At 30.8% G+C, this 14,951-nt stretch overlaps 2 protein-coding genes and 1 long non-coding RNA gene across 3 annotated transcripts; 2 read left to right on the top strand and 1 right to left on the bottom strand.

The window, feature by feature from the left end:
- Nucleotides 1-309: 309 nt before the first annotated feature.
- LOC139112394 (paired box protein Pax-1) lies at nucleotides 310-11,542 on the top strand. Its single transcript, XM_070673386.1, has 4 exons — nucleotides 310-403; nucleotides 1,085-1,173; nucleotides 10,055-10,696; nucleotides 10,888-11,542. The coding sequence occupies exons 2-4, from the start codon at nucleotides 1,155-1,157 to the stop codon at nucleotides 11,418-11,420; spliced, it is 1,194 nt and encodes a 397-aa protein (XP_070529487.1). The 5' UTR covers nucleotides 310-403; nucleotides 1,085-1,154; the 3' UTR covers nucleotides 11,421-11,542.
- A 277-nt stretch (nucleotides 11,543-11,819) lies between these two features.
- Nucleotides 11,820-13,099, bottom strand: LOC139112400 (uncharacterized). Its single transcript, XR_011547377.1, has 3 exons — nucleotides 12,850-13,099; nucleotides 12,036-12,392; nucleotides 11,820-11,909 (listed from the first exon to the last, which is right to left on the bottom strand). It is a non-coding gene; the product is annotated as an uncharacterized lncRNA (long non-coding RNA).
- A 106-nt stretch (nucleotides 13,100-13,205) lies between these two features.
- Galla-2 (MIP18 family protein galla-2) lies at nucleotides 13,206-14,559 on the top strand. The gene is made up of 3 exons (XM_070673390.1): nucleotides 13,206-13,593; nucleotides 13,907-13,986; nucleotides 14,059-14,559. Exons 1-3 carry the CDS (start codon nucleotides 13,470-13,472, stop codon nucleotides 14,326-14,328), a joined length of 474 nt encoding a protein of 157 aa, XP_070529491.1. The 5' UTR covers nucleotides 13,206-13,469; the 3' UTR covers nucleotides 14,329-14,559.
- Nucleotides 14,560-14,951: the final 392 nt, after the last annotated feature.

Below are 14,951 nucleotides of genomic sequence, written 5' to 3' on the forward strand. Positions count from 1 at the left end.
GCCCTTTTTTTTCCAAAGCTTTTTTTTTTTACTCTACACACATGCAGATATATTATAAAAAAAAAAACAAAACGTAGCGCCTGATTTATTCACGAATGTTCTTCAAATTTAGCTGATTTATTTAAATGCACATATAGGCCACTTTATTACGAGCATGTGTGTGCGTATGTATATGTAGAACGTTAATATACTAAGACACCGAGATTGAAACTGAGACTGTGTGTACTCTAAGAGGCGTAGAGGGATTTTCTTATTTCTGCTCTGGTAAATCTGTCGCTCCAGTCAGTGAGGCAGCGAAGGGCAAGTCGCGCGCCGTTGACCGTGTCTCTGCTTCTTTTTTCGTCTATTCAGCTGCCAATGCTACGATTCGTGGTATACATAAGCGAACCGGTGCGGTATAATAGTGCGTAAATTTGGTTTTTTATGCTCGCGTCTTTTGTGACGTCTTTCGCCACATACTACACACTATTATTACATTTTTGTATCTGACATTACGGATTTGATAACGTCCACAAACAAAACTTGACGATTATTCTCGTTAGCTCAGCATTCGCAGTATAAGCATCATATTAGTATAACTAAATAACTATTTACCACCACTGTTATTACCACTGCAGTGCTACTTATTATTACAATTATAATTAATATCATAGCTTCCTTTGAATTTATTGCAAACGTGATATCAGTATCAAAAGTATACCTACAACTTATAAAATATTCACAAGTCCAAAGATATATAAATACTAAAAATATTAAATTTATAATAGTATTATTGTGTTAATTTATATTAAAACGTCAAAGTAATTATATTTGACATAAATATATTTTTCTTCATTAACTTGTATGAAATTATTAAAAACAGCTATTGCAATTATAAGACAAACTTGTAAATTCGTTGTTTGAAATATGAATTTACAATTAACGTACGCATAATAAACAATTCATCCTTCGTATATTGTTTTTGTGCATTACACGGCTTATATGTATACACATAATATTAGAATTGCATTCACAAAAGTATAACAACGATAGAATTACTAATGAAACTAGTCTGTTCTTTTTGAGTGTATTTTAAAAACTGCAGACGGAATACTGCAACTCTGGAGTTTTCGCCTTGTGTATAAGCGACGGCTGCTGGATTACACGTCTTTCCAATGAATCCGATCATAATAGGTGAGAAATATTTCAACAATATTAAATTGATTAATAAAGACTAATAGTTTGACTATTAAATAATATCTATTAACTTACATGTATATGTTAATAAATATTTCTTCATAATTAATGCAAGTGAATAAGCCGCGCATTATAATAAATAATATAAAAACGATGTATGTTGCATATGTGTTTTAACGCGATCCAGCCACGCCAAGTTTTTGTATATCAGTTTGGCTTCTGTTTTACTGACAATTACAAATTGGCGTTAGTTTCTTGCATGAAATCTTTTGTAAGAAGGGGCGCGTACACTTGGCGCTTCTTTTTTCCTCTTTTATAAAGATAATTTTATATCAATGGCACATGTGTATACACATAACGCATACATATGAACGTGTATAACTTATATACATATACGCAATCAAAAAATAGAACTATATAATTTATTTTTTTCTTATTTTATACGTACCAGGTTTGACTCTTTTTAATCTTACACATATGTTTGGTTCTATTAAGTTTAATCCTAGTGCTTTTTAAATTGTATCATTATGTAATGTAGGTGAGATATAGTAAAGTAAATACTACGTCATAATTTAGACTATGTAATCTTATCTGTAAGTACATTATTATTACAATTGATATAATGCAACTAGCAAATAATGCAACTAGCAGCCGTGTAAATATATAAACAGCATTAGAAATAGAGTCATATCGCGAAATCAAATGAGAAACGATACGGCTTACGATTAGAGTAAGCACTTAAAGCAAAATTGTCTTTGCGCGCATACATGTGCGTCGGATATATCTATTATTACAAATTAAATCATGTAGTGCAGAATTATTAAAAATAAAAAGTAAAAAAAAAATATGTTATACTGACCACAAAATAGAGAAAATTATTTATATTGTAGAATTATATTTTATTGTCTTTTAAGCATCGAATAAATAAAAAAGCAGTAATTTGTTAAAAGCTTTTAAAGAAATTTTGATACGGCTGCAAATAAATTATTTTTAAAATAGTTAACATTGTTACTCGCAAAAAGTGTACGTTTTATGTAAAAGTCTTAATTCTACACACAAGATTTAGAATGTGTAATGCTCGATTAATGTTTGACAACGGTTTCGCAGATATAAATTCTTCTTGTCATCTACTTTTCTTATTTGAGAAACAGGCATGTAAGCTTGTCGGCTCGAAAGCTGTAAGCCAATGTTATTTCGGCTTGGACGTTTTAAATCTACGATTATTCTGTGTATATGTATAGTGATTAATCGATTTGAAAATACTAAATTACTCTTACTTTAAGAAATGAATGCATTATATTATTTTGTACGATAGTTATTTAAAATGTTATAGCATATATTGATATAATTATAATTGACCATTTATATAGATTATAGAAAATATGCTGTATTCATTTCTTGAGAAACCTTTGACCTTCTTACTACGTCCCGGATGCGCTTCGATCTTATCGCTGAAAAAGTTTGTCTCTCTTTTTAAATCAAATGCTGATTTCCATAAAAGAATTTAATACAAGACGAAATGAGACGAAAAAAAATCATAATGAAAACTATGAATATATCCATTTATTGTAACTTTGAGAAAATTATCGATAATATAAATATAAGAAAAAAAAATTCCGTTTACACGTGCTAAATTTCTTTTAAGAGCTCTTTTAAACAAAAAAAAATCTAATATAAAGTATATACATTTTAATTAATACGTATTCATATATGTATAAAACAGTAGAATGCAAGCTATAATTAAAAGAAATTTTTTCTGTACTATTTGAACTAGTCTTTTAATCAAAGTATTATAATAATTAATAATATAATAACACGACAATTAGAATAATAAATCAAATATTACATATAATTTAAATAAGAAAATAAGCAATGACTTTAATTATAAATAATGTAAGTGCACTTAATTTAGAAATAATAATAGAGATATAAAATTAAATGCGGTCTAACATACTGCTGTAATTATTTCAGTTTCTTTGTAGGTAATGTTACAACAATATTCAAAGTCGATGACACAATACATTCGTAACTGTTGCTTGTTAGTACAGTTCAAGACCCTGATATGTAATGTGATATATTTAAAACGTAAAAGAGATAAAACATGCGAACATTCCAAAGTTATCACAAATAGACATATAATTGTATGCCCATAAGGTTTAATTTTATAAATTAGAATTTTGGTAATATATACAATAACTAAAAAATTTTTTTAATTAAATTTATTATAAATTATTACTTAAGTGGTGAGACATAATAATGTCATGTTCACCGGTGAGGCATTGACAGCTAACGTGTTAAATAATATTTTAAGTCGATATTACGACGCTGTTATCGATCTAAAATCAAATAAAATTGTATTTACGACGATTTTAAATATCAGAACAGAGTATAAATATCAGTCTAAGGATGGCATACATGCATGGAGTAAAACTCAGATATGCACAATAGTAAACTTACACTATAAATTAGATTACAAATTAATTTTAACTCTACCTAACTAAGCAATTTGTTTGGTGGTGTCCGTTTTACATTGTGTGCATCTGTAACGTTTTTATTAGCGATAATTTCTGCGCTTGGGTCCGTCGGCGAGAACAAACATTAATCTAAAAAAGAGCACTGATGCTCGTCATCACCTGTCGCTTTCATCCAATCGCTTTTGAAGTATTTATCTCCTTAATAATTTTAATTCATTATTCAAAAATTATTACGCGTTTTACGAAATAAAACATAACTTTTCGTCTAGATTTTACGTTCACTAGCTTCAGCTCTCGCTATAGCAACTTCGTTTGCACATACATACATGGTATTCCATGGTTTTCCTGATACCGTTCGTGAAATGAGCATATGTATAATATATTAATTGTGATAAAGAAAAAAAAAATCTTGTACCGTTTTGCAATATTCGCGATAGTAATTCAGATATAAATTTTTTGAATAGAACGAATAAGAGCGTGTCAATACAAGCACTTGAGCTGTTCGAACTATGGTACAATCCACTGTATTATGCATGTACCGATATTCTGCGACAAAAAAGGAAGCGGCGCGCCGCTTGTCTAGAATGGCGACGCAGCTCTTAGCTTGTCTAATTTTCGATGCTTCCTTTCCGTGCCGCTGCTCTCCTTGTCACCAAGCGTCGGCCAATGGTTGATGCAGTGGGCTGTACTACTCAACTGCTTCTATCAACGTATTTTCATTTGCTTTGCCGTAATTGAATTATTATTGCAAATATTGCAAAACGTATGAAACTTTTTTCGGTTCATCTAAATTGTTATGCTATCCCGCGAATAGTGTAGAAAAACCCTAAAACACCGCATATTTAAGTGAATTAAATTATTTAAATAGTTGATTAAAATTATTTTACTGCATTCGGGCGCGTCGAGTCTTTCTATGTCGGTTTGGTTTCTAGCTTATTACAAATTTGTTATATTTATTTCTTTATACAAAAGAACGCGTATACTGAACATTGGTTTTTTACTATGTTAAAAAATGCAATTTTATGCTGATGATCGACTATGTATGACTTTAGAATGTAAATTATAATTTTTTACTTTTTTACATATGCATGCATAGGTTTATACATTAATCTAAAACTGTTGAAACGTTAAAAGAAAAGAATAAAAGAAAAGCAACTGAAATTAGCAAACATTTTGCATATGTGCATGCATTTTATAACAGTACACTTCAAAACGTTCATACATACATGTGATTGAAGATGCTAAAAAACTACTAAATAATATTATTTAGTTACGGATATGTCTAGCTGGATAAATCTTTATATGTATACATATGCATATGTGCGTTTGTGAATAAAATTTTTAATCTTAATGCAACATTTAAAGGACTTGATTAAAAAATTTTGGAATTGATTTTGATTTCCGATTCTCGTTATTCTCATTTTCGCTGTGCGTCGCTGCTCTTTTTGCATTTTATAACCAATTGTCGGGCAATGTTTGATTGAGTAGAATGCGTTATATTTCGGGAGTATTAATCGCTTCTATTGGCATGTTTTTACTTGCTCTGTTTACAAAATTATTAAAAAAAATTATATCTGAATTATCATATTTAGATTTATGTCTTTATATCTTTACATATGTATATACCTTTCTTACATTTATATTTTTTAAATATAATTCAGTATAATTTATAATTTAATAACATTTTCTTTGTAAAATGCAATTTGTATTTCTGTCTCGGAGCTAAATTGATAGAAAAATGTTAAATGATGAAATTGTACATTTACTAAAATAAAGTAAAATTTTTAAATAAATATCTTTACAATTTTTTATATATCGTTTGTGATCCAAATGCATCTTTATAAATATTTCATTATTTTATACATCTTTTTTTATTTTTTTCAACGCAGGAACTTGTTTCTTAATAGAAAAAAAATTCAACAGCTAATACTATTTGCGAAGTCCTATGTCAACTGAACTACAATCCTATTTCAATAATATTCATAGAAAAGCACTCGTCATCTAAGTGAAACAAACAGTACTAATTGAACGCTAATGAAACATTCAGCTTCTGTTCTATATGTATATAAATAGTTTACAGAGCACTTTGTCTTTTCATAAAAAGGTCACTTTGTCAATAAAATCATTGCCGAATTATTTGCACACATGTGTTTACATGTGCTGATTGCCGATTAAATCAGTTAACAATAAAATTATAAAAAAAAAAACACAGATAATGATTAAAAAATATGTATAAAGATACGAAGTATGGCTACATCGAAATTAGAATAATTTCAAAGAATGCACATCGTCATAATAATATTATTTCATTCTTGAAATTTATTCTTGACTATGTTTACGCTTTCCCTGTTTTATATATAGATAAATATATTACATACACAATATTATAATTAAAAATTACAGGGTATAATAGCACGGTTCTCACTCAATCGCTCGTAAAAATATATATTTACACGAGATGAACAAAAAAGTTCCGTACCATTTTGGATTAATTGTATATTAATAATCGAGATATAAATTTTTGCAATTTATACATATAACAGGGGGAATGAGAACGCACCGATAAAAGCGATTGATACGCTAGAAGTGTAACACAAGCCCATTCAATCAACTAGTGGGGAGGTAGATCAGTTCCTAAGTAATGAAAATGAACGAAAAGTCGCATCGCCATTTCAATAGCGGCAAAATGGCCAGCGGTTACTCTTCTGCGATCGATCGATCGCCCAATCCTTGATTAAAAGAACCGTATTTATGTATACTTGTAACGTATCGATCGCTTCTATCGGCACGCTCTTATTCACTCTATTGTACATATACATTTTTTAAATCCATACTTTGCATATTAATGCAAATAATGCAAAACGGCATGAGATTTTTTTTTACTCGTCTTCATAAGTTTAACCTGCCTTTGAAAAAAATTGTGCTAAGTAAAGAAATCTTTTCTGTATAATTGAAACACTCGCGCGCGTAAACATACAATTTAATATAAGGGAAGAGGTACGGTGATTGAACACGTTTTAGAACACATTTGAATTTAAATTGCTTTGTCTAGAATCCAAGATAACATTTCACGAATATCGTTTGTTTTTCGGTATTAAGCAAGATTCAAGATGTAATAATGCATAGCAATTGGAAATGAAAAGAAAATTTATTTTTGCTAAAAAAGATTATCAAATTTAAATTATGTAAATTTAATTTCTTGTGAATGACATATTTGTATAGCACAACGTGCATGATTATTTTGCTTTGATCGTCAATTATTAAATTTGTAACATTAAACAAAAGAATAAAATTATGTAAAATTAGTTTTATGATTTAATAACGTATTTTCATATGTGCGGTTTGTACTGCTAATAAAATCACAAGGCAATTTTCTTTATGCTTTTTATACGATTTGATTATTATTATTATTCTTATATTACACGTTCGATCGAGACATATATATCTTTACCAACGCAATAAAAAATAAAAAAAAGAAGAAAAAAAATAAACTAAAGAAAAGAAGAAGTGAATAAGAAAGAAAGAAAGAAAGGTGTAAGAGAAAGGGAAAGAAGAACAAGAGTTGTGTGACCTATTACCGATCAAAAGCAATCCAAGAAAAAACAAAAAGAAAGAGAAATAATAAAGTGTGTTCATAATAATCACGACCGACTGTGATTGATTCACCGAACTTCTTGATTAACTCTTCATTTCAATTCATGCTTATATACATTCATTTTTAATAGCATTACGATTTCATCAAAGTAGTTTCCACATACAATAATCGATTTTTAAATGGTTTTATAATCAGAGCTAACACATTAATTGTAGTACTGCTTATAAACCTACAAGCTTTTAACAAACAATTAACTTGCTTCTATTAACTTTTATCATTAGTGCAATTTTATATTCTTGTATATATGTATATGTGTAACGTGTAATACGACGAGTATAATTTAAATATTTTTCTTGTATTCTTAGTAAGAGATCTAATATACGACATATGTGCCTGAGCCCTCGAAATTAAATCAAAGATTCACATTTCTATAAAGTTGGAGCCGACAAAGGCAGCAACGACGGTGCCGATAATTAGCGGGTTGAATGGTAGACAAACATTGGTCGTGTTCTGTGGTACCTACGTAAGAGAAACATGTGTTTCGAGAGTGATACTGGCATTCATCATGCGCTCGAACACGCCCACTTCGTGTCACGTTGTGATGTTTGTTTCTTAACTTTATTTCTATATGGTTTCTTAAATTCGCACTTGTTTTACGCATAAATATCACGCTCACGTGCAATGCATTTATGAGATTTTTTAATTCAAAACTCCTTCATTAATTCGCTATCATTATTTGACATTTTAATTTTATGTAAGTAAATTAAATTAAAATTTTCTTTTTCATTTTTTTAGCCTCTGAGCAAAGCATGACAGAATGATTTCGCAAATATACATATAAATTGTATAAAATATACAATTTAAAAAAATATCTTGTGGAACACAGATCGATTTTTATATATTAAAGAAAAAAAAGAGTTATTAAACTTAACTTTTTTATACATAAATGAACATGAAACGTTTCTTAGTGAAATGGTGTTATTATCAATGGCTTCTATCGACGTACTTTTATTATTTACGAGGCAGTTAAAGAAAATTTAATTTTATTTCAAAAACTTTCTTATCACATAATTTAGTTGTGAATCGACAATCACTAATTTGAGAGCTGAAGAAGTCTATTTAAATATTCAAGCATTTTTAGGTATACTTATTAACTTACATTGAAATAAACTAAATTAAAAACAGCTAAACCGATTAATTTTTTAGTATGTTTAGTAGAAAACTTGATACACATGTATCATAAAGTTTTTTTTTTTTTTGTACGTGCTGTACGAGTGAGGATATTGCGACCAAATGCGACCTATGGCATTCATATCGTTAACACTTATTCAAGTTGTCAGTCAATATGATTATATCTTATGTTATAATCTTATTATACGTAATACACACATCGATCTCGTTATGTGAGTACCAAGTTTTTCTAAAGAAGCAAGATATAATTATGTTGATTTAATGAACGTAATGTATTGTTTAAGTTTTAAATGGCAGTTATAAATACTGCTCAAAATTATGGCAAGTTTCTTATGTAAGTCATAATTCATCTTTTATCTGTATTTATAATGGGAGGTTTCTGCGAACAAACTTGCAAAGCGCGCGCTTTGTATTCTCTAGTGTCTTAAGAAAATCGAATTAATTTAAATTGCTACATTTATTATTGCCGTTTTTCTGTAATGCTGATTAATTTTCTGGCTTAGCTCATTTAACAATCTCCAAACAATGCATATCGCATTTTATTAAAAATTAAATACTTTTAAAATGGTAAATCTTTTTGCTACACATATATTTAAATACTATTTTCTTAAAAAGTTGAATACTTTTCTGATGCATTTAACATAATCGTTATAGTTTATACTATGATAAAAGTATTTTTATAATATTATTCAATGTAATTCATCTAAAAATGATATAAGGTTAATTATACGCACAAAATAAAATCCGTTAAAAAAGTATTTAAAATAATCGGTATTGCGATCCGTATATAGAATTATAGAATTAGAACCAGATTTTCTTTCTCTGCTTGAGGAAGGAGCTGAAATGTCTTCACCCTCATACTAGTTAGTTGAAAGCTAACTGCTTTACACAAATACACGTATATGTACTTTCGTACACTTTCACCAATACACAGACTGCGTACGGCCGCCGTCTCTTTTTCGTTAGACGTGTGTTACATGCGTGTAAAATGACTACATGCGTCGGAACCTTTGATCTCGGTCATTTATCACTGCTTGTGAGAAAAAGCCTAATAATATTACATATATAGACTTGGTACGTATATAAATGTATATATGTGTTCATGTGTATCACATGTGCGTACTTACTTAGAACTTCATAAAAGCACTACGGATACTACCTATATGTGTATTTCACGTAAGTTTAATATTATTCGATGTCTTATAAAATAATGTAAAATTATTTCCTGAAGAAAAGCGTTCAACAAATACGATCACGAATAACCAAAATCGACTATACTTATTTAATATCATAAATTATAATTATAAGAATTATAATATTTTTTTCACGAATTATACGTTCCATTTGACTTGGCTTATCCTTTGCTTGATTAAGCAACGTCACAACAATTATAATATACATACATACATATATCGTAATACAAAATAACAGCACCCTTCGAGCTTATCATTGCTATACTTTTCTCATATCGCATATACAGGCCTTGTACAAAATGTACTGTATATTTAAAGTTGGATAACTTGTTAAATCAAAATTAAATAATCTTTTAATTACTATATTTTAATTATTGTTCGTACGTGTTAATAATTTGTGTAATGTGGCATTTATTATTTTGCAGAAAATAGCAGCACCGAAATTGGGGCACAAACGCAACAATCACGTCAACAACAGCAACATCAACAGCAATACGGAGAAGTAAATCAATTAGGCGGTGTATTTGTGAATGGAAGACCCCTTCCCAATGCTGTCAGACTGAGAATAGTTGAGCTTGCCCAATTGGGTATTAGACCATGCGATATCTCGCGACAATTACGTGTTAGTCACGGATGTGTTAGTAAGATATTAGCACGCTATCACGAAACGGGTAGCATTCTACCGGGAGCAATTGGTGGCAGCAAACCACGTGTAACTACGCCAAAAGTCGTGCAATATATTAAGCAATTAAAATTAAAAGATCCAGGTATCTTTGCCTGGGAAATTAGAGACCGATTGTTATCGGACGGTGTTTGCGACAAATATAATGTCCCATCAGTGTCCAGTATATCGAGAATATTAAGAAATAAAGTTGGCGCTACATCAACTATGCATCATCATCATCCACATAATTCAGGTCACCATCACCATCACCATCACCATCACCATCATCATCATCCTCTCTATGCAGCTGCCGCAGCAGCCGGCGCAGCCTTTTGTCCAGTGCCATACCCACCGACACCTTATCACCCAACGGCATCACCTTCTGTCACGCATCATCACCAAGGTTAGTATTTTGTAGTTAGAATAATTAAAATATAATAGATCTCAATAAGAACTTTTTATATTTATCTTTAGCGTTTTTAAATTTACTGATAGAAATTAATTCAATCTAAATGCATTTGTCTTTTGCGTTAATTCAAAAAATTTGAATATAAAATAATTTATTTTAATTATTCCCCGTTATTAAATTTTTAGTTGGACTACCCTCTACAAATAAATTGTCATCATCGTCATCTTCAGCGATATATACTAGTGGCGGACATCAAACAGCAACAAACAATGCCTTGCAGTGGCCAAGTTCTCATACTGTACATGACATTTTAGCTAACAGTTGTAATAATGTACAAAATTCTTCGTCATCCTCATCATCAACATCATCATTATGTTCCACGATCAACAATAATCATCATCACAATCGTCACGAGGATAATTCTGTTAATAACAATAACTCTAACGCTAATAATAATAATACTAATAATAATAACAACAATAATATTAATGATAATACTAATAATAATAATAATGAAAATGACAATGAACATGCAATATCGAGCGGCTATCTACATCACCATCCGCATTTGTCGCATCAACAGTATTATGCTTCAGCATTGTATCATCATCACACAAATGTTGCAACGGCAACTACCATTTCATCTACACTTTCTGTACAATCCATTATGTTACAATCAGGAACAATAAGACAGCCAACTAGCCCTTGCAATAATTAATGTTGTTATTTCATCTAATTAAATGAAATAACAACGTTAATTATTTTACATGCATATAAGCAATAGCAAATAATCAAATAACGTTTCTTTTTTTGTTTTCTACGTACATACAGTGAATAAATTTTTTAAATGTGTTTCTACATATTACTGTATTAGAGCCAGGTTTTACATTAACATATAATTTAAGTGAAAAACAATATAAATGGTATTACTTCATTATCATAATTATGTCACAATGATAAAAAGATTATAGTTAACTTAATCTTTCGCTTGTCATATATCTTTAAGGCTGTTTTAATAAAATATAACTTACAAAATAATTACAATATAAACTCAATTTTATATAAATTAAAAGAAACCATGGGCGCGCTACGCGCGCGTTGTTTTTTTTATGAGACCTTAATTACGAACTACGAAAAAGAAAAAAAAAAATCATGCGACTCACCGGTCTGCATGAGCATCAGCGGAGTTGTGGAATTCAGCCGGTGTCTGTAACATAAAGAGAAAAACATTAATGTAGACAATACAAGTATATCAGTTAAGAAAATTGTTAGGAAAAAAAAAAAAAAAAGTTTTTTTTTAAGAAAGATTTTATTTAAAAAAATTGATGCCTACCTAAAAGTTGCTCCGCCGATGCAGGATGCCCGTCCCGAGCCTGCTCCTCCTCTCAGTTTGTGTGTCGAGTCGTCCTTCCGCGCACTGGACACTCGCGAACGCGACCGATAAATTATTTGCTACAAGAATTAAATTTTCTTATTAAACGCGCGATAGTCCATGGCACTCCCGAAAAATTTATAATACAAAGAAAAACGCCCGATTACATTGCGAAACTTCCGAAAGCGACCGACGAACCGGCTGCGGTTCGTATATTTGTACAGTTTCGGCGTGCGACACTTTATTCCTTTCATTTGTTTCCAACTGGGATGTCAGGCTGGTGCTCTCTCGACGAAAGTCTTCCTCTGGATTCTGGATCTGAAACAAAGTTATATTAGGTTAGCAAAAATGGCGAAAATTAAGCGTGCTGCGTAATTGTGACTGTTCTGTGCGAAGTATTCGCTTCACAGACACCCTACGCGTACACGTTGTCGATCGCGAAGGTCAGTTCGCATCAGATAATATTTTTACTTACGCTAAAAGTATATTACGCACGGCAGCCGACCGGCCGGCACGTATCTACGTTTTTTTCACCGCGCGAGATGTTTACGCCGCGTGCGCGACCGACCTCTACTTTCGGTTATTACACAATCATAAAAATACAGAGATTTTCTGGCCTCGCGTACCTACACCACGAACAAATAATCTCTCCCGAATCTATCGCGGACTGGTCGACTGAATCCCTCTTCTCGCGAGCCTGACTGTACTTGTCGACACTTCGTTTATGGTAAAGAGACTCGAATTTGATGTACGCATATACAAGGTTTCCACTTACTTTGATCAAAAAGACGTGGTCGCTGGTATGCACAATTACTCCAGGAAGATTGTTCATGCCAGATTATATGTTCCTGGCCCGCCGATTATGCGTAATTCTCGATATGTACGGATCAGCTGCTGCGTACGTCCGTCTCGCTCGACCGTTTGAAAAGGATAGAGAGAGAGAGAGAGAGGGAGCTCGCGCGCGGCACGTACCGCTTACCCCTCCACCCCGGCTACCTGTCCGTCTCTCCCTTCCCCTCCTCTCTCTTTCTCTCTCACCTCTACACAATTTAACGCGTTATAAAAAAATTTATATGCTGAATATTAATTGCAAATTGACCTGATACTCAATCTTAAAACCTTCTTAACAACTATAACGTTTATTCTCATTTTTTTTTTTTCTTAATACTAAAACAAGTTTTGTTCTTGATTCACACCAAGTGAGAAAGAATTAATTAGCGTCGGTTTCTTTAGACTTTTAGTTAATTTGGCAAAATTTGAAGCTCACAACGCTCATGCGGCTAATGTGGAACTTGTGGTAGTGTGCGTTGTGTGCGTGTGGTTCATCGCGCGATAATGTAACAGTTGAGAGATAGGTGGTCGAACGTTGAAAATTTATTATTTATTTTATTCGCTATGATGAGCGAAAATCTGGAGAACATTAATCCAAAACTTTATAAAAAATTAGATGATCGAGAGATTACAGTCGAAGAGCAGGATGAAGATGTCTCGGATGAATTTGACTCGCGAGAGATCTTCGGTACATAACCTTAAAATATAGTATCAAATATAAAAAATTATTTACATTTATCTTACTTTGCGTATAAATCAAATATTTTAATTACTTGTGCTGGGAAATAGATATTTTGTTGGCCGTCAAACATTGAGAATCTAGCTGTCTACACAACGAATTATTAATTGTTTTAGTTATTTATTATTTGTTTAATATTTTGCATAATATTTAAAGAATGATTACGTTAACGTTACTAATATGTTGTCCGATATTAGCTGATTAAATTAAAAAATATATTAAATATATGCTGAAACTACATAGTATAAAAATTAATTTGCAGATATAATTAGGAATATCAATGATCCAGAGCATCCTTTAACTTTGGAAGAGTTGAATGTAGTGGAACAAAACCTTATTGAGGTAAAATATTTTTCTGACTAATATTAATAACTTTATTACACTTGTGCAGTTGCTTAAAATTTAACATTGCAGGTTAATGATAAAAAGAATACTGTGGATGTCAAATTTACACCTACAATTCCTCATTGCAGTATGGCTACTCTGATTGGATTATCTATTCGTGTACAATTGTTACGTGCTTTACCACCTAGATTCAAAGTAAGCGTGGAAATTTCACCAGGTACTCACATTTCTGAGGCAGCAGTAAACAAACAACTGGCAGATAAAGAAAGAGTAGCTGCAGCATTAGAAAATTCCATGCTACTAGGTGTAATCAATCAGTGTTTGGCACCGAAAAATTAGCAAATTACAGTATATTCCAAGGACAATATATAAACCGATAGCTTTATATGTGGTTTTGTTCTTATAAATCAATATACATAAATACATTTATGTATACACATATTGTAAGTAGCTTATTTTAGTTTTAAAATAATGATTTTTAGAAAGGATTTACTAAAACTGTTAGAAACCTAATACTGTAAAGCTATAAGTGAATAACGTCTTGATTTAATATAATATTTAATACAGAAATATATTGGTGCTAATAGAATTTTTTTATATGACGTATATTTAATAAGTTTATTACATATAGTTTACTATATAAATGAAAGAATATCGATAAAGTTAATACAAATTAAATAAAAATTAAATAAACATTGTTATAAAACTACATTAGTGCAATCTAATACCGTAATAATTTACAAATCTATTTTTTTTAATCTTAAAAAAGCTATGTTAAAACGAATCGAATTTATTGATCTCAATTTCCCGCAATGCGTCTTTTTTTTAATTTTCTTATTAAAGAGTTCTTATTTAATTTTGTACGGTCTTTATTATACGAAAAGAGTCATTTAAAAACGCGCCAATTTTACAATGTGATTCACAGTCACATATGTTGGTGCAACATGGCGAACTAGACTCAG

This window comes from Cardiocondyla obscurior, linkage group LG28, assembly GCF_019399895.1.
Source record: "Cardiocondyla obscurior isolate alpha-2009 linkage group LG28, Cobs3.1, whole genome shotgun sequence".
Classification (NCBI taxonomy): Eukaryota; Metazoa; Arthropoda; class Insecta; order Hymenoptera; family Formicidae; genus Cardiocondyla; species Cardiocondyla obscurior.

Excerpts from the sequence above, each read along its gene's own strand:
- LOC139112394 (XM_070673386.1), top strand. Across the intron at positions 10,697-10,887 it reads TGTCACGCATCATCACCAAG|TTGGACTACCCTCTACAAAT; the intron begins GTTAGTATTTTG and ends TTAAATTTTTAG.
- Galla-2 (XM_070673390.1), top strand. The coding sequence starts at position 13,470 with ATGATGAGCGAAAATCTGGAGAACATTAATCCAAAACTTTATAAAAAA. Across the intron at positions 13,594-13,906 it reads TGACTCGCGAGAGATCTTCG|ATATAATTAGGAATATCAAT; the intron begins GTACATAACCTT and ends ATTAATTTGCAG. Across the intron at positions 13,987-14,058 it reads TGGAACAAAACCTTATTGAG|GTTAATGATAAAAAGAATAC; the intron begins GTAAAATATTTT and ends TTAACATTGCAG.